This window comes from Elephantulus edwardii, unplaced genomic scaffold, assembly GCF_000299155.1.
Source record: "Elephantulus edwardii isolate Elephantulus edwardi_28Jun2011 unplaced genomic scaffold, EleEdw1.0 scaffold00015, whole genome shotgun sequence".
NCBI lineage: Eukaryota > Metazoa > Chordata > Mammalia > Macroscelidea > Macroscelididae > Elephantulus > Elephantulus edwardii.
The window spans coordinates 8,491,110-8,506,252 of record NW_006399765.1 but is presented as its reverse complement, the minus strand read 5'-3'; the positions used below and the strand labels follow the sequence as shown (position 1 = coordinate 8,506,252).

The 15,143-nt window shown below is 45.6% G+C and overlaps 2 protein-coding genes across 2 annotated transcripts; one reads left to right on the top strand and one right to left on the bottom strand.

The window, feature by feature from the left end:
* Positions 1–214: 214 nt before the first annotated feature.
* Positions 215–5,812, top strand: CPNE1 (copine I). Its single transcript, XM_006881481.1, has 15 exons — positions 215–343; positions 440–619; positions 743–817; positions 912–983; positions 1,105–1,185; positions 1,335–1,424; positions 1,514–1,600; positions 1,735–1,821; positions 1,912–1,971; positions 2,051–2,184; positions 2,269–2,323; positions 2,593–2,644; positions 4,805–4,938; positions 5,302–5,538; positions 5,672–5,812. Exons 1-15 carry the CDS (start codon positions 215–217, stop codon positions 5,810–5,812), a joined length of 1,614 nt encoding a protein of 537 aa, XP_006881543.1.
* Positions 5,813–8,841: 3,029 nt separating this feature from the next.
* SPAG4 (sperm associated antigen 4) lies at positions 8,842–13,509 on the bottom strand. Its single transcript, XM_006881704.1, has 12 exons — positions 13,200–13,509; positions 12,654–12,740; positions 12,292–12,346; positions 12,028–12,089; positions 11,745–11,788; positions 11,432–11,457; positions 11,228–11,336; positions 10,994–11,069; positions 10,754–10,869; positions 10,390–10,557; positions 9,078–9,167; positions 8,842–8,991 (listed from the first exon to the last, which is right to left on the bottom strand). Exons 1-12 carry the CDS (start codon positions 13,507–13,509, stop codon positions 8,842–8,844), a joined length of 1,293 nt encoding a protein of 430 aa, XP_006881766.1.
* Between the last annotated feature and the right edge of the window lie 1,634 nt (positions 13,510–15,143).

Genomic DNA, 15,143 nt, shown 5'->3' with positions numbered 1-15,143 from the left:
TTCTTGAACTTCATCTCCTGAACCACTGAACTCTCCTTGATGGTTACAGTCTTAGAGGCTATAAGGACTTCCCTTTCTTACAAGTCCTAGGGGTAATACATGCTTAGCCCTGCCTGGGTGGAACCCCTTGGCTTTCCTAATCTGGGCCCTACAATAGAGGAATGGTAGAATGAGGCCTCTCCTTTGTTCTTGACCCAAATCATTTTTCCCCCAGATGGCCCGTTGCGTGACCTTGGTTCAGCTGTCCATTTCCTGTGACCACCTCATTGACAAAGACATCGGCTCCAAATCAGACCCGCTCTGCGTCCTTTTACAGGATGTGGGAGGAGTTTACTGGACTGAGGTGAGAACTGTAGGGGTTGGGGTCGTGCAGAGAGGTTACCTACCTGAGTGTTGAGAGGTTGGGTAGCTATAATGCATGTTAACTTATGCCTTACAGCTGGGTCGGACTGAACGAATACGGAATTGCTCAAGCCCTGAGTTCTCCAAGACCCTGCAGCTTGAATATCACTTTGAAACTGTTCAAAAGCTCCGCTTTGGCATCTATGACATAGACAACAAGACACCCGAGCTGGGGGATGATGACTTCCTAGGGGGAGCTGAGTGTTCCCTGGGTCAGGTATGCAGGACCAGGAACTAGGAGCTTTCAAACATAAATTCTCTAAGAATCCTCTTAATGCTCAGAACTTGGAGGTATCAAGCAGGATTTAACACTGCGCAATCTTGACCCGCTCTACCTTAGATTGTGTCCAGCCAGATGCTGACTCTACCCTTAATGTTGAAGGCTGGAAAACCTGCTGGGCAAGGGACTATCACGGTAAGGAAGAACTTAGTAAAAGATGAGTGTGGGGATAGAGGTGTGTATCAGTCAGAGATTAGTGAATGATACAGTCTCCTACCTCACAACATAGGTCTCTGCTCAAGAGTTGAAGGACAATCGTGTAGTGACTATGGAGGTGGAGGCCAGAAACCTAGATAAGAAGGTAGGTCTGAAAGAAGGCCGTACCCCAGAATAAGAGATGAAGCAGGAGTGGGGGAGGTGGTGAAGGATATTGGTGCTTTCTTCTTGCACTTTATATAACTGATGCCTTTGGTTTTTGGCAGGACTTCCTAGGAAAATCAGATCCATTCTTGGAGTTCTTTCGTCAGGATAATGGGAAATGGCATCTGACATACAGATCTGAGGTGTGAGACTGTGTGAGGTGTAGGACAGGAGGATCGTTTGGGGCTTGGAGTCAAGATTTGAAACTGGGATAAAGGAAGGACAGGTGATGGGAAAGGGTAGCAGCTCCCCTTGAGCTAGGCTAGAACTCACTGGAGGTCTTTTACTTCAGGTAATTAAGAATAACTTGAACCCTTCATGGAAACGCTTTTCAGTCCCCCTTCAGCACTTCTGTGGGGGAGACCCCAGCATGCCCATCCAGGTGAGGATCTTACTTCTTGAGTAGACTGAACAAAGGTAGGAAGGCTGGAGAGAGGCTAGTAATTATACACACACATACCTTCCTCCTAGGTGCGATGTTCGGACTATGACAGTGATGGCTCACATGACCTCATTGGCACTTTCAACACCACCTTGACACAGCTGCAGTTAGTTCCGGTGAGAGCTAGTTATTCACAGGAGTGTCCAGGTGGGCTTAGAGGAAAGCCCCAAAGGGAATGAGAAAGAGCATCTCAAGTTCTTGGCTGATGCTCTGAAGAGATTCCTGCTCTTCATTTTTCTTTCTTTACCAGGCTAACTTTGAATGCATCCACCCAGAGAAACAACAGAAGAAGAAAAGCTACAAGAACTCTGGAACTATCTGTGTCAAGACTTGCCAGGTGAAACAGTAAACCCTGGACCCAGGTTCCGATTTCTGAGTTCATGAATCCAGCTCTTCATCCCAACCTTGACCCTGGTTTTATCTACAGGTAGAAGCAGACTATTCTTTCTTGGACTATGTGATGGGAGGCTGCCAAATCAACTTCACTGTAAGTTGTTCTACTGGGGTAAAGAAGACAATTCTAGGATTTACGGTTACCTTCAGTGACTCTCTTCGTGTCCTCCCAGGTAGGTGTGGACTTCACTGGCTCAAATGGAGACCCCTCCTCACCTGACTCCCTGCACTACCTAAGCCCAACAGGTGTCAATGAGTACCTCACAGCACTGTGGAGTGTGGGCTCTGTGGTTCAGGACTATGATGCGTGAGTAACTGCTTTTCTTGCTCATTATTATCCAGCAGATAATTCAGGCTCTAGGATAATAATTCCCTCACTGTCCTCCCACAGAGACAAGCTGTTCCCAGCATTTGGATTTGGAGCTCAGGTGCCCCCTGACTGGCAGGTGAGCTTTCCTGTCCTTTCCCAGCTCCTGTCCTCAATTCTGAGATTCTGACTTCATGGTATTCATCTAACTTATTTCCTGCTTAGCATTCAGACTTATAAAAAGATATAGGGATGCACCCCTGCAGCCATGTATATACACCACATGTTAAGTACTAAATATCTCCTGTAAGATGCTCGGTTGTTCCTTCATGTCCTTTTTTCTTGGTGTAAAGGGCATCATGGGGTGAGGGGGAACAAAGAGAGCCTCATTTTTATTCTCATCCTCAGGTCTCCCATGAATTTGCCTTAAACTTCAACCCCAGTAACCCATATTGTTCAGGTAAGTTATAGAAGCAGAATTATCCACACCTGATGGACAAGATGAAGTTGATTGGCATGGGCTAACTCATTGTCCAGAGAAGTAATTTTCAAAAATAGGTCTCTGAGCCTGACTTTAGATTCAGAGCTTATCTTGCCGCTTGCTGACTCTGTGACTTGGGGCAAGTTGTTTAGCCTCTGTGAACTTGGATTTTATTTATATATATATATATATATATATATAAGAAACATAAGATAAAATCATTTAGGATATTGAATATTCAAGAAAAAGAGTGTGTTTTGCATGTTTGACAATGGAAACCTATTAAGTGTCTTATAATAAATGGTAATGGTTACTGTTACCAGGGATGGCAACAGGAAGAAGGGACTAAAAATTACTAAGTTATGTGAAGGGAAAGGCAATATACAATAAGAAATTGATCAGACATTGTAATTAATTATATCAATCAATTGTAATTATTATAAAGCAGGCTGTATATTGAATGAATAAAAAAATCACTATGATTTGTCAATTTAAACTCATTGAAAAATTGATAGCTGTAATTATCTTTGTAGGCCTTGTTACTACCCCCTTATTGAAACCTGAAGAATTCAAGGCATCTGTGGAATCCTTGGTACTTCTAGGGTACTTTTTGCCTTAGTCCTCTGTGGTCTTTTGTCTAGAGGTTGGGCATCCCTGCTTCTAACTGGTTCTTCCTAGCTTTGGTCAGGTTCTTCCTGGCCCAGTGTCTCCAGGTGAGCAACAAGCTTAATTGGGAAGCTTGACTTGACTTATCAAATCTAAGTTGTAAGGTTTTCTTTTAACTTACTTTGACATAAATAAAGACTTAGAGAAAAGTTGCAATAATCACAAAAGGATGTGAATTAAACAAAAAAAAAAGAAAAATCATAGGAGTTGAGGTCATGGAGCTCAGGGATTAATTAGGGTCATTGTCACAAAGACTATTGTCTTCTCAGATTTCCCGAATAAATTTTATCACTCCTGTGTTGCATTATAGATATTTATTTCTCCCTCCCTTGACCCTGAAATGTTCTAAAAATAATCCCTGATCCAGCATTTACCTCCAGGGCCCTACCAACTTTACACTCATCACCATTCACATAATCCTTTATCCCTAAATAATTCACTATGTTGTCCCTAATAAAATCAAGGACATTCTCTTACATAACCATATTGTAACTCTCAAAAATAGGAAAGTAATATTAATATAATAGTTGGAGCTATAGAATTTATTTATTCACACTTTGCCACTTGTCCTCTTGTCTTTTATAGTGAAAGAAAATCTGTGATCACAAAGTGCATTCAATTGTCCTATTGTAATCTGAAAGTTTTTCAACATTTTTTAAGTTTATAGGCTAGAAAGTTTATAGGTTATCTTTGAATTTGGTTTTACTTGGTATATCCTCATGATTAGATTTATATTATGGTTTTTTTAAAAAACACAAACTGTAGTACCACAGAATTGATACTGTGTACCTTCTTTGGTGCATTACATCAGGAGGCACTTGATGTTGGTATGTTCCATCATCAATCAGGTTAATAGTGACCTCTTGGTTAATGTGGTGTTTAACAAGTTGTACAAATGCTGTTTTATCCTTTCGTAATTTTTATATGTCTTTAAGGCTATATAAAACCCTGGTTACTCTTCGACTTTTATTCTCTAGTCTTAGCATCCATTGGTGATCCTCGCCTGAATCAGTGATTTCTATGATGACCATGATTTTCTCGTCACCATTAACATTTCCTTCTATTAAAAGGGAACTTTATTAAATGAGTTATAATGTGATACTCAGGGAGCTCTGGTGGCCTAGTGGCAGGAAGCTGTGCTGCAGGCTCAAAGACACAGTTTGAGGCCACCAGCTGCTCCACAGGAGAACAATGGTCAGTCACCTCCTTTGTGATTAACTGCCTCTGAAAACTTGCTAGAGGGTCAGCTATGGGCCAGTTCCTACTCTACAGTACACAGCAGTAATGTGATACTCAGATTGTTCCTCTCTCTGATCTGGGTTAATTTGAAGTGCAATTAGAGCAAATCTCTTTTTGAGCCTTTATAGCATAGAGTTAAGTCACAAGATGATTAAATGCACCAAAGATAGCAGGATCCATGACTCTCATGCTATCCCCAGCAATTTACGGTGGTTTTGCCCTCTTTCTTTGCAGGCATTCAGGGTATTGTGGATGCCTACCGCCAAGCCTTGCCCCAAATTCGCCTTTATGGCCCTACCAATTTTGCACCCATCATCAACCACGTAGCCAGGTTTGCTGCTCAGGCCACGCATCAGAGGACTGCTTCGGTAAGAGGTGTTAGTGGAGGGGATGGTCTTAGTCAAGGACCTTCTTGTCAGTTTAGAACTATGTGGCTTTAGTGTTTGGTTTATTTTGGTGGGTTTTTAAAAAAAATTTTTTTTGTATGTATGTACTGTCAAATTGGATCTGACTGGTATAGGGGGAGATTGTCCCTCCTTCTCCAGCAGAGCATCTGGTGGATTCAAACTGCATACCTCTGGGATTGCAGTGCAGCTTCTTGCCACTAGGCCACCAGAGCTCCAATGAGTGTTTGGTTTTAAAAAGTATTTTGGAGGGGAGCAGTATGAGCTGTCTACAGAGGCCCTGGTGTTTGAATGGTTATACACTAACCTTCAGTGTATTCCTTCCAGCAATACTTTGTGCTGCTGCTGCTGACCGATGGTGCTGTGACTGATGTGGAAGCCACCCGTGAGGCTGTAGTACGAGCTTCAAACCTGCCCATGTCAGTTATCATTGTGGGTGTAGGCGGTGCCGACTTCGAGGCCATGGAACAGCTGGATGCTGATGGTGGGCCCCTACGTACACGCTCTGGGGAGGCAGCTGCCCGCGACATAGTGCAATTTGTACCCTACTGCCGCTTCCAAAATGTGAGTAGGGCATCCATCTAATGTGAGGTAGAGGCCTAAGAGTTATTTTCCCTTTTACCCCATGAAATGTGCTTTTTTACCTTGGGGGAGAGTGTTATGAACTACACTTACTTGGTCCCTCTTTTCCTGACAGGCCCCCCGGGAGGCACTGGCTCAGACTGTGCTTGCAGAAGTGCCTGCACAACTGGTCTCTTACTTTAAGGCCCAAGGTTGGGCTCCCGTTAAGCCACTTCCAGCCCCAGCTAAGGACCCTTCACAAGCTGCCCAGGTCTAGCTTCCCTTCGAGGCTAAACTATAGGCAGCCATCAGTCCTGTGTCCCCAAAGACCTTTTATATACCCTGTTGCTAGCACTTTCTCTTTTTTTTTTTTTGTGTGTGTGTGTGTGTGTGTGTGTGTACACCGTCAAATCAGATCTGACTGGTACAGGAGGAGATTGCCCCTTTTACAGCAGAGCATCTGGTGGATTTGAACCGTGTGCCTCTGGGACTGTAGTGCAGCTTCTTGCCACTAGGCCACCAGAGCTCCCTTACATTTTATATTTTATACTTTTATACTTGCTCTTGCTTTTTGCTGCTCTTGATCCTTGGTCTTGTGCCTTTCATTCAATAAAAATCAAAGAAAATTACTGTTCTGTGTATTTTTGGTTGAGTGCCGCTGTTCGCTACCATTGGTTGAATTGAAGCATGCCTCTTAACATAATATGCCTTTGCTGTCGAGTAAATTCTGGCTCATAGCAAACTTCTAGGACAACAAAGTAAAATTGCCCTCTAGGTTTCTAAGGCCATAATCTTCATGGAATGCCATGTCTTTCTCAGAGGCTGGTGGATTCAAACTGCTGGCATTTTGTTCCGTAGCTTAATCCTTACTCTTTGCACAACCGCTAGCATATCAGCACCATTCAGACTAGAATTACTTATTGTTAAGAGATACTGGCACCATTTTTGGAAATGCAAAGATTAAGACACACACTGAACATAGACATAGTGGAGAGTGCTAAGCCTCAAAGTATAGCTATGTTAGACTTTGCTGAAAGGGAGAGAGTAAAATATGCTGCAAGCCTGAATTTTTTAAATAGCTAGCGAATTTATATTAATTGTTTGCAGAAAAAATTAGTGTCTATACTCACCAAAACTTACTGGCTCAATAATAACTTAATGGCTATGTATTACTTCTGTGTAAATGTACCATAGCTTATTTAGCCATCCCTTATTGATGGAGAAACTAGTCACTTCCAAATTTATTCCATTAGAAATCATGCTGTCATGAACATTGTTAAGACATTTATCTTTATACACTTAACAAAAATATTTCTGAAGGATTTGTTCCCAGAAGTGAAATGCTGTATCAGTATAAATTTTTCAAGTTTTAACAGACATTGTCAAATTGCCCACAGTGACAAAATTGATGATCTTTTTACCCATTTTATTAAACTGAAGGCCTGAAAGCCTCCAGTTTAACTTAATTATGATTAGGTGACACTTTTTTCATATATTTGTGGATTATATTTTTTCTGAGTACTTTCTGTTTTAACCTTTATCTGGTTAACTCGTGTGTGTGTGTGTGTGTGTGTGTGTGTGTGTGTGTGTGTGTGTGTGATTGTACCGTCAAATCAGATCTGACTGGTACAGGAGGAGATTGTTCCTCCTTCCCTGGCAGAGCATCTGGTGGATTCGAACCGTGAGCCTCTGGTATTGTAGTTGCGGCTCCTTACCACTAGGCCACCAGAGCTCCCCTACCTTTATCTGGTTAACTCTTGATCTCTTCCAGGTCTTGGAAAATATTTCCTCCCAGGCTGCTATCTTCATTAAAGTATCCTTTGAATTCTGTATACAGAATTCTTAATAAGGAACTTTAAAATTTTTCTTTATGTATGCCATTTTAGCTTGCTTAAAAAAAAATAAAACTATATCAATAATTATACGGTATAATATTAAACATTCCCTCAGCAACATTTCTATTGGTACTATTACTCCTTACCTACTTGAATATTAATTTTCCTATCTTTCCTTTCCAAACAAGATTGTTAAGAATTTTCTTACACAGTCTTAGAAATGGCAACTTTGTGATCAAAGCTTAGGATAAGCTTTAAGGTTTGGGGTTTGCCTCCAGAAAAGCTGTCCTAGTTCACATGTCTGACCATAGGTTTTGACAGTACCAGATAATCTTTAACACGTAACACCTCAAAATTCGAACAGGTTCAATATTGTACTTTCACACACATAACGTGTTTCAAACAAGAACCCATTACCATTGAGTCAGAACCAATTCCTAGCTGATCCTCCTGCTTTTTCCTGTTTCTCAATGGCTAATCACAGCACCCTGCTCTTCTCTGGAGCAGTTGGTAGATTCAGGCCACCTTCCTTTGTGTTGGCATCACAACTCCTTACCCACTAGGCTAAATTTCCCCTTACATGTTTAGATATACTCAGTTTCACTTCCTACATATGTAATCACTGTTAATAGTCTGTATATTCAAAAATATGAAAGCACGGGGAAGAATCCTAACAAATCAAGTTAAGCATTCTTCTCCACATTCCTACTTTGCCAAGGTAGATTTCAGCTCTTTGATGTCTTGTCTCCTTTATCCATAGTCCTCCCCTGACAGTGACTATTCCTTGGATCTGTAAATGAATTGCCCTGTTTTCTGGAGCATCTTCTCCCTTATTTGGTAACTTGAAGACAGGGGCTCTCTTGAACACAACACACTGACAGAGGGACAGGCACTCGGGTCTCAGTAAAGATTATCTGAGAAGGGACTGCCAGACCTCTGTGACTCACAGTTTCCTAGACATTCTCAAGTTGCCTCAGTTTTTTAGTGTTTTCTTGGAGTTAAGAAAAGGGAGGGGTAAGGGGTTGGGAGGTAGTTCCCATTCCACTTCCTTATGCACCTAACAAGAATTGGACTTTCCAAGAGTTCAAGTATAAGACTTGAAGAACACAAACTTGACTATAGGCTTACTGGCAGCTCAACAGTTTAGAGGCCCTTGCTCTGGCTCTGCTCTTCACTGACCATCCAGTGTCATGACCTGAGTGACTTCCCTTCTGTGGTTGTGAGGATTAAGTTAGGTGATGTATATAATGTCCAGAGCATTCCATCTAGCACATGGTAAATATTCCATAAGTCGGAGCTGTTGCTATTATAACACCCTAGACTTCTTTAAGAAAGGAGAGTTTGTGGGAGGCAGATCTCGATCTACTTAAATGCTAAAGGCAGCCAGGGGCTCCCTACTTCTGCCACTCCTGAGCAATGATAATGGCTTTCTTCAGCACAGACCTCCACTCTACTCCAGCCATCAGTATCTTTAATGAACTGCCCCTGTGGTACTGTCCCCTGCCCCCTCTGAAGTTCGCTTGCCATGGGCACGGACTCGATACAAACATGTGAAGCGGGGGTTGCCCCAGTTGCTTAGAATCTGGATCTTCACCTTGGGAAAGGCAGCTGGAGGGTCATTCTGGAGAGACAAATGGATCATGCCGTGGTCCGTCCTCCCAAGGGCTTGGCCCCCTCCTCCCTGATCTTCCCTCGCTGTCCCCACACCTGCAGATGGAAAGTCTGAATCTCAGATTTCTCCACATCGAAGGTGAATTTCCCCAAGAAAACCTCAGTCTCATCATCAACTTGGAGGCCCTGGAGGATGAAGAGGGAACAGAGAAACAGTGAGGCACAAGATCCACCAACTACCAGCAAGTTGATTTTAACTCATAGGGACCCTCTGTCAGTTTCTAAGGCTAAATGCCTTTACGAGAGAAGCTGCCCATCTTCATCTTCTCCATTGACTGTTGGACTCAAACTCCTGACCTTACAGTTAGCTAGCCAATATTTACATACTACTCCTCCAGGGCTCCTTGAGGCAACAGTTTATAGAGAAAAAACAATGTTACTAAAGACCTACATTAGCTCAATGGTTGTATATCTGTTTTTGCTTATTTACTGGTGTTGGGGATAGCGTGACACAGAAATACAATTTGAATTTTCACTTGGCCAATTAGCTGTGACCTTGAACAGGTATATGTCCTCTCTGCACACTAATTTCCTCTCCCATAGATTTAATGTACTATTAAAAGCTAAAAATAGTTTAAGATAACTTCATTACAAAAGTATTCAGCATTTTTTTCCCTTGGTTTTAAAATTTACAGGCAAAAGTTGAAAAAATGTGAAAGGGGTTGTTTGGATAAATGACAGGATTTATGTGATAAGCTGGGTGCAAAGTAAGCAATAATTAAGTGCAGCCAAAGGTACCCCTTGGAAGCATGGATGGTGAAGCTTTGTCTTTGAAATGTTGAACATGTTGCTTGGAGAAGCAATTCCTTGGATATCATGCTTGGAAAAGTGAAGGATCAGTGAAAGAGGCAAACTGTCAGCCAGAGGAATTGATAGACTCCAGCAATGGATGAATGAATGTCTAAGTGAGGAGGATGGCACTGGATAGGACAAAATTTAGTTCATAGGATCTCTATGGGTCATAAATGTCTAATGGAGACCTAACAACAATTGTGGGGAGCTCTGGTGCCCCAGTGGTTAAGGCAGTTGTGCTACTAACCCAAAGGCACCCAAAGTGGTTCAAATCCACTAGGGACTCAGGTGGAAAGATGGGCAACTTACTCCTATAGGAGGAAGTTTCAGAAGATCTGCCAGAGAGTCAACTAAGAGTCAATTCTGGCTAGACGGCACATAGCAGTATTTGGTTGTGGTTCTGATCATCTAGCACCCACAGCAGCCCTGAGGAGCAAGTGGTAATAATCCATTTTATAGATGAACAAGCAAAGACTCAAAAGCACCAGTGACACCTTTGAGCTTTCTAGGCAAAACACCCCCAGTTCCCCATCATCTTGGCCTCAGCCCCACTCACATAGACTGCGAAGTCACGGGGGGCACTGCTAGCTTCCCCGGTGTGTGCCACGCTGGGCGGTGGATGCTGCAGGGTGATGCCGCTCAACTGCACGAGACCTGGAAGCCGAATCACCACCTGCCCCTGGTCACCCTCAAAAGCCCAGCAGTTTCCAGGGAACACATCTGGCTGTAAGTGCACGGATAAAACCCTCAGAACCCTCATTCTGAACGACCCCACTCCCCCATCTTTAGACCAAGTACAACACAGCCCAAAGTCCCTCCTCAACCAGACTCCACCCTCTTCAGAGGGTGGACAGATCCTACAGCCAGCTTCTAGTCCTTCCCCAGCGAGCGTCCCCTCGGGAACCAGATTGGAAGCCCACCTCCAGGATGACTGTGGGTGGCCGTGCATAGTTCCAAAAGCTGAAGCGGTTCCAGAAGTAAGCGGTGGCTGTGTCCTCGTAGTCGTGGGATGTCTTCTCTAGGTCAATGGAGGCTCCTGATCCGGGGCAGGGAGAAGATGGGGCGTCAGCTGGGTAAGGTCTGGTGCAAGGCTGTCTCTTCGCGCCACTTGACCTGTATCCTGTTCTTCCTAACCAGCTCCCAGTGTCTTCGGACCTTACCCACTGAACTCAGCGCATAGTCTGGCTTCCGCACAAAGTCCTCATTCAGTCTCTGGAACACGAGCTTGGCCACTCTCTAGAAAGGGCAAGGGCAGGGACTGACCAGCGGGCTTGAGAACTTAACTTTTGGGGTCGCCGGGTTCTGTGGGATCTTGGCTGTCTGGTGGACTCAGTAGACTCCAGGCCCCAGGAAGCGGGCTCAGCAAGGGATTTCCATCACAGCATGGGGCTCACCTCACTGTTAGTGGTGCGGAAGCTGGACACCTCCTTGTGGAGTTTCTCTAGCTCCGCCTGGAGATGCTGCAGCTGCTGGCTCTGGGCACTAAGGCGCTCATGGTACTCTCTGGAGAGGACAGCTTGGTGTTCAGGGACTGCCTCTGCCTTGCTGGAGAACTCCCCCGAGGCCCCCAATTTTCCACCCCAGGGGCCCTCTTTCACCTCATAGTCAGTATCTCCTTAGGTTCCTAGTGGGAGGGAGGGACAAAATACAGGGATACTTAGTCCCCTACCCCCAGACTTAATCAGCTAGACTCAGCACCCCTTTTCTAAAGATTGCACACCGCACTTTTCCCCGACTTCCCAGGATCACAGCATGAGACCCTCTGTCTCTCTAAGCACAATCCCTTAGAATCTGATCCAGCTGTCTCTTAAGATTATAGTATCAGGCACTGCCCTCCCCCCACCTCCCCCAGAAGCCTTCTGGACTCAGCACCTGCCATTGCCCCACCCAACCCTAAGAACCCTCACTCACATGCTGCAATGGAGGAACCAGATACAGGAGCCCCCACCAGAGAACTGGAGTGAGAAAGGGGATGTCAGAGGAAGGGAGGAAATGGTTTCATTGGCATATAGGGGCAATGAGAGGAGATCGACCCTCAGGTGGACTTTGGAGATGCGAGGGGTGACTAGAGTGCTCAGCGATGACTGCTGAGGGAGGGACACAGGAAGGGGGCTGCACGCATTTGGCTCTGGACCATACAAAGCTGGGGCTGGATTGCCTCCCTCTATTCTCGGGGAATTCAGCGCCCCTTCACCTGCCAGAAAGAAGCTCAGTAGCGACACAGCGATGAGCAGGAAGCGGATGGAACATACTTCCCTGTGAAGAAAGGAGGGATCCTGAAGCCCCTCAGACACCTCCCCCAGTAACCACAACACGCACTTAGACCCAACTCCTGTGAACGCAAGATCTAGACGGGTTCAAGCCTCAGTCACTCTAGCTCTGCTGGCCTCTTCCCTCCTCCCCATTTTCCTGCCCCCCCGCCCTCATTAAACTCGGCTTCCAATTCCCTCTCTCTGACCTGTATACACAGACCAGCAGAGATAACAGCACGCTCCGGACCTGGAAGAGATGGCCTGAAGAAAGGGGAAGGAGTTCAGGGAGGGGGCTGGGGCTAAGAAGGGCAGGGGAGGAAGGAGGGAGCATTGAAGTTAGAAAACGGACTAAGGAAAAAGTACCTAGAGCTCAGGAAGAGATGGCAAGGGCAGCAAGAATTAGACGGTAGCGAGAACGGACTCAGAAGAGGATTGAATTCTGGAAAGGGGCAGAAGTCTCAAGATGGGTTTAGGGGCTCAAGAATGAGACTTGAGTATCAGAGATGAGCATTGGCGAGAGAAGCCGAAGGCTCAGAGGAGGATGAGGTCGGTCTGGCCTTGCTCTTACTCAGGAAGCTCTTGGACACCCGCGAAGTAGGAGGCATCTCTGGCCTCAGATCCAGGGTCGGGAGAAGGTCGAGCTGCTCCTCAGAGACTACAGGAGACGCAGACTGTTCTGCGGGAGCCCAAGGACTCCATTGGGGTCTTGCGCATCGCGGGCCTGCTCTCCCAGGGACCGGCTTCAGGTTCCCCGGCCTCCTTCAGGCTTTGGCACCCACCCACATGCCAGTGCCAGTTCTCTCCCTGCACAGTGAAACTCCGCCCCCAGTTGCAGGCCTTGGTACCGCCCACTTCACTGGCAGCTAATCACATTATCATCGAGGCGATGCCTCCTCAATAATGCCCAATCATAGAGCTTTTCCTGCCCCTTCTCGGTCCAACACGTATGGCCCCGCCCCCAAAAGGGAGTTTTCGGTAATACCTCTCTCCCCACACCTGTAGGCCCCTCCCCCAGGCGGTGCCCACACAGAATGTGATTCCTACTCCAGGCTAGGCCCCGCCCCCTGAGGACCCGCCCCCTCCCCATCTTACCAGGGCTCGACCCCGCCCGCACCCGAGGCCCCGCCCCTCACGGTTGCAGCGCTACGGGCCGTCGGCCCCTTGTGGCTCCGGGGCGCCGGCTTCTGCCGAGAGTTTCCAGGCCATGTGGTTCCTTCGGGCAGTGCTGCGTTCAAGGCGGGCTCACCGCAGCTTGAGCCCCGGGTTCTTCTGCCCTCGAGCTCCCCAGAGCCCGGCCCAGCTGACCGGTGCCCCTTGCTGGCTTCCGATGTGGAGCTCTCTGAGCTGTTGTCGTTGTCACTGTAGAAGTTGAGTGTATGGTTGTGCGGGGCCGCGCTGGAGCCCGAACGGGGGCTTCGCCGCATCTTGACCCCTGCTCTCCCCCCTCACAGACGCCAAAGTCACCGCGGGAGCGGCTAAGGCCCTCCGGTGCGAGTTGCCCGGACCTTCCGGACCCTGCCCTCTGCCCGTGTATCTGTGCTCTGCGATCTCCGCAGAACGTCCTGACTGGACGTCACAGAGTTGGCCATGACGTCACAAGGAATCATGCATGCTAGTCCTTTTTACTCTTTTTGACATTATAACGCAAGCAATAACATTATGAGACTTTCCTGAGATCCTATCTAACTTCGCACCAGCATGAAACAATTTGTTTCCCTTCCTGCTTTGTTTTTCTCCTCAGCAGGAAAAGGCCAAAACACTGCAAAATAAGAATTTTTATGAGTTTCCTCTAGCCTAGCCACCCTTGTTTGACTGTGAATTCCTTTGGGCCCCAGTGACCATGGGACGATTGTCTTACCTGCACCATGCTTAGAACAACTTATCCCTCTTTTTGGATATGTTAGGGATTAAGTGGTCCCAACTCAATAATGACAGTATGTATGTATAATAGAACAAAACATCAGTTCTGCAAGGTCCTCACTATCACTGCTATGTTTGAAACCATTGCTGCAATCAATGTGTCAATCCATATCCTTGTTGTTGAAGGTTGGAACTTGCTGACTGGTCCCTCCATGGCACATCCAAAGTACATGAAAAAAACGCTCACTTCCAAAAAGTATTCTGACTGTACTTCCAAGACAGATTTGTTCATCCATAGTGGAATCAGTATTCTTCATGATAATTCAAAAGCACTGATTTCCCGCCCCCCCCCAAGACTTTCCTTATTAATTATCCATTTGCTTTTAGGTAGTGCCCTCCAAAACACTTGAACCCCAATACCTGGAAACTGACAAAACAAGGATTTCCATCCCAGTATTGACAAGGAGGAACCATGTATGGGTGGAGGATATACACAAGACCCAGCTCCTCTGATTCTGTCTAATCTTACCTGGTCTTGCTGCTTGATACATTCCTTGTACTCAAACCAAAATTAACAAATCACATAGCCCTGAACACACCCAGTATTCCTCTACATTGCCTGGAATGTTTGTCTCTACTCCCAATTCCTATCCCAAAAGCACATTTTTAAACAACCAACCCCTCTGAGGAATACCTGGCTGGTACAATTGATTAATGTTTTAGGCTTCTAAGATGAAAAGTTGGAGCTTTGAATCTACCTAAGAAGGAAACTTGCTGACTTCCAAAAAAAATCAGTCCTTGAAAACGTGGAACATGTTTGTTCTCTGACACAAACGGAGTCCTCATTGGGGTCAAATAAATGGCAACTGTTCTGCTCAGTCTCTTTGGCAGTATTCCCTTCATAACATTTGCTGCATGCCAAAGGCTATTGTAAGCACTTCCTTCAGACTTCCCCCCACTGCACCCCCTGACCCTTTCTTCCATGATGATGATTGCAGTGTGGGTATTAGAATAGAAGGCACAAAGCACATCTGATTCACCCATTGGCTGTATTCCCTTCCTCCAAGGTAGCTTAACACAAGTTCTGTACATGAGAAGTGTCATCAAGTAGAACGATTAAGTGGATGGCCTTAAATGTACTCAACACTGTTACTTTCATCTATGAAAGATTTAATGAACCTTGGTAGAGCATAAAGTT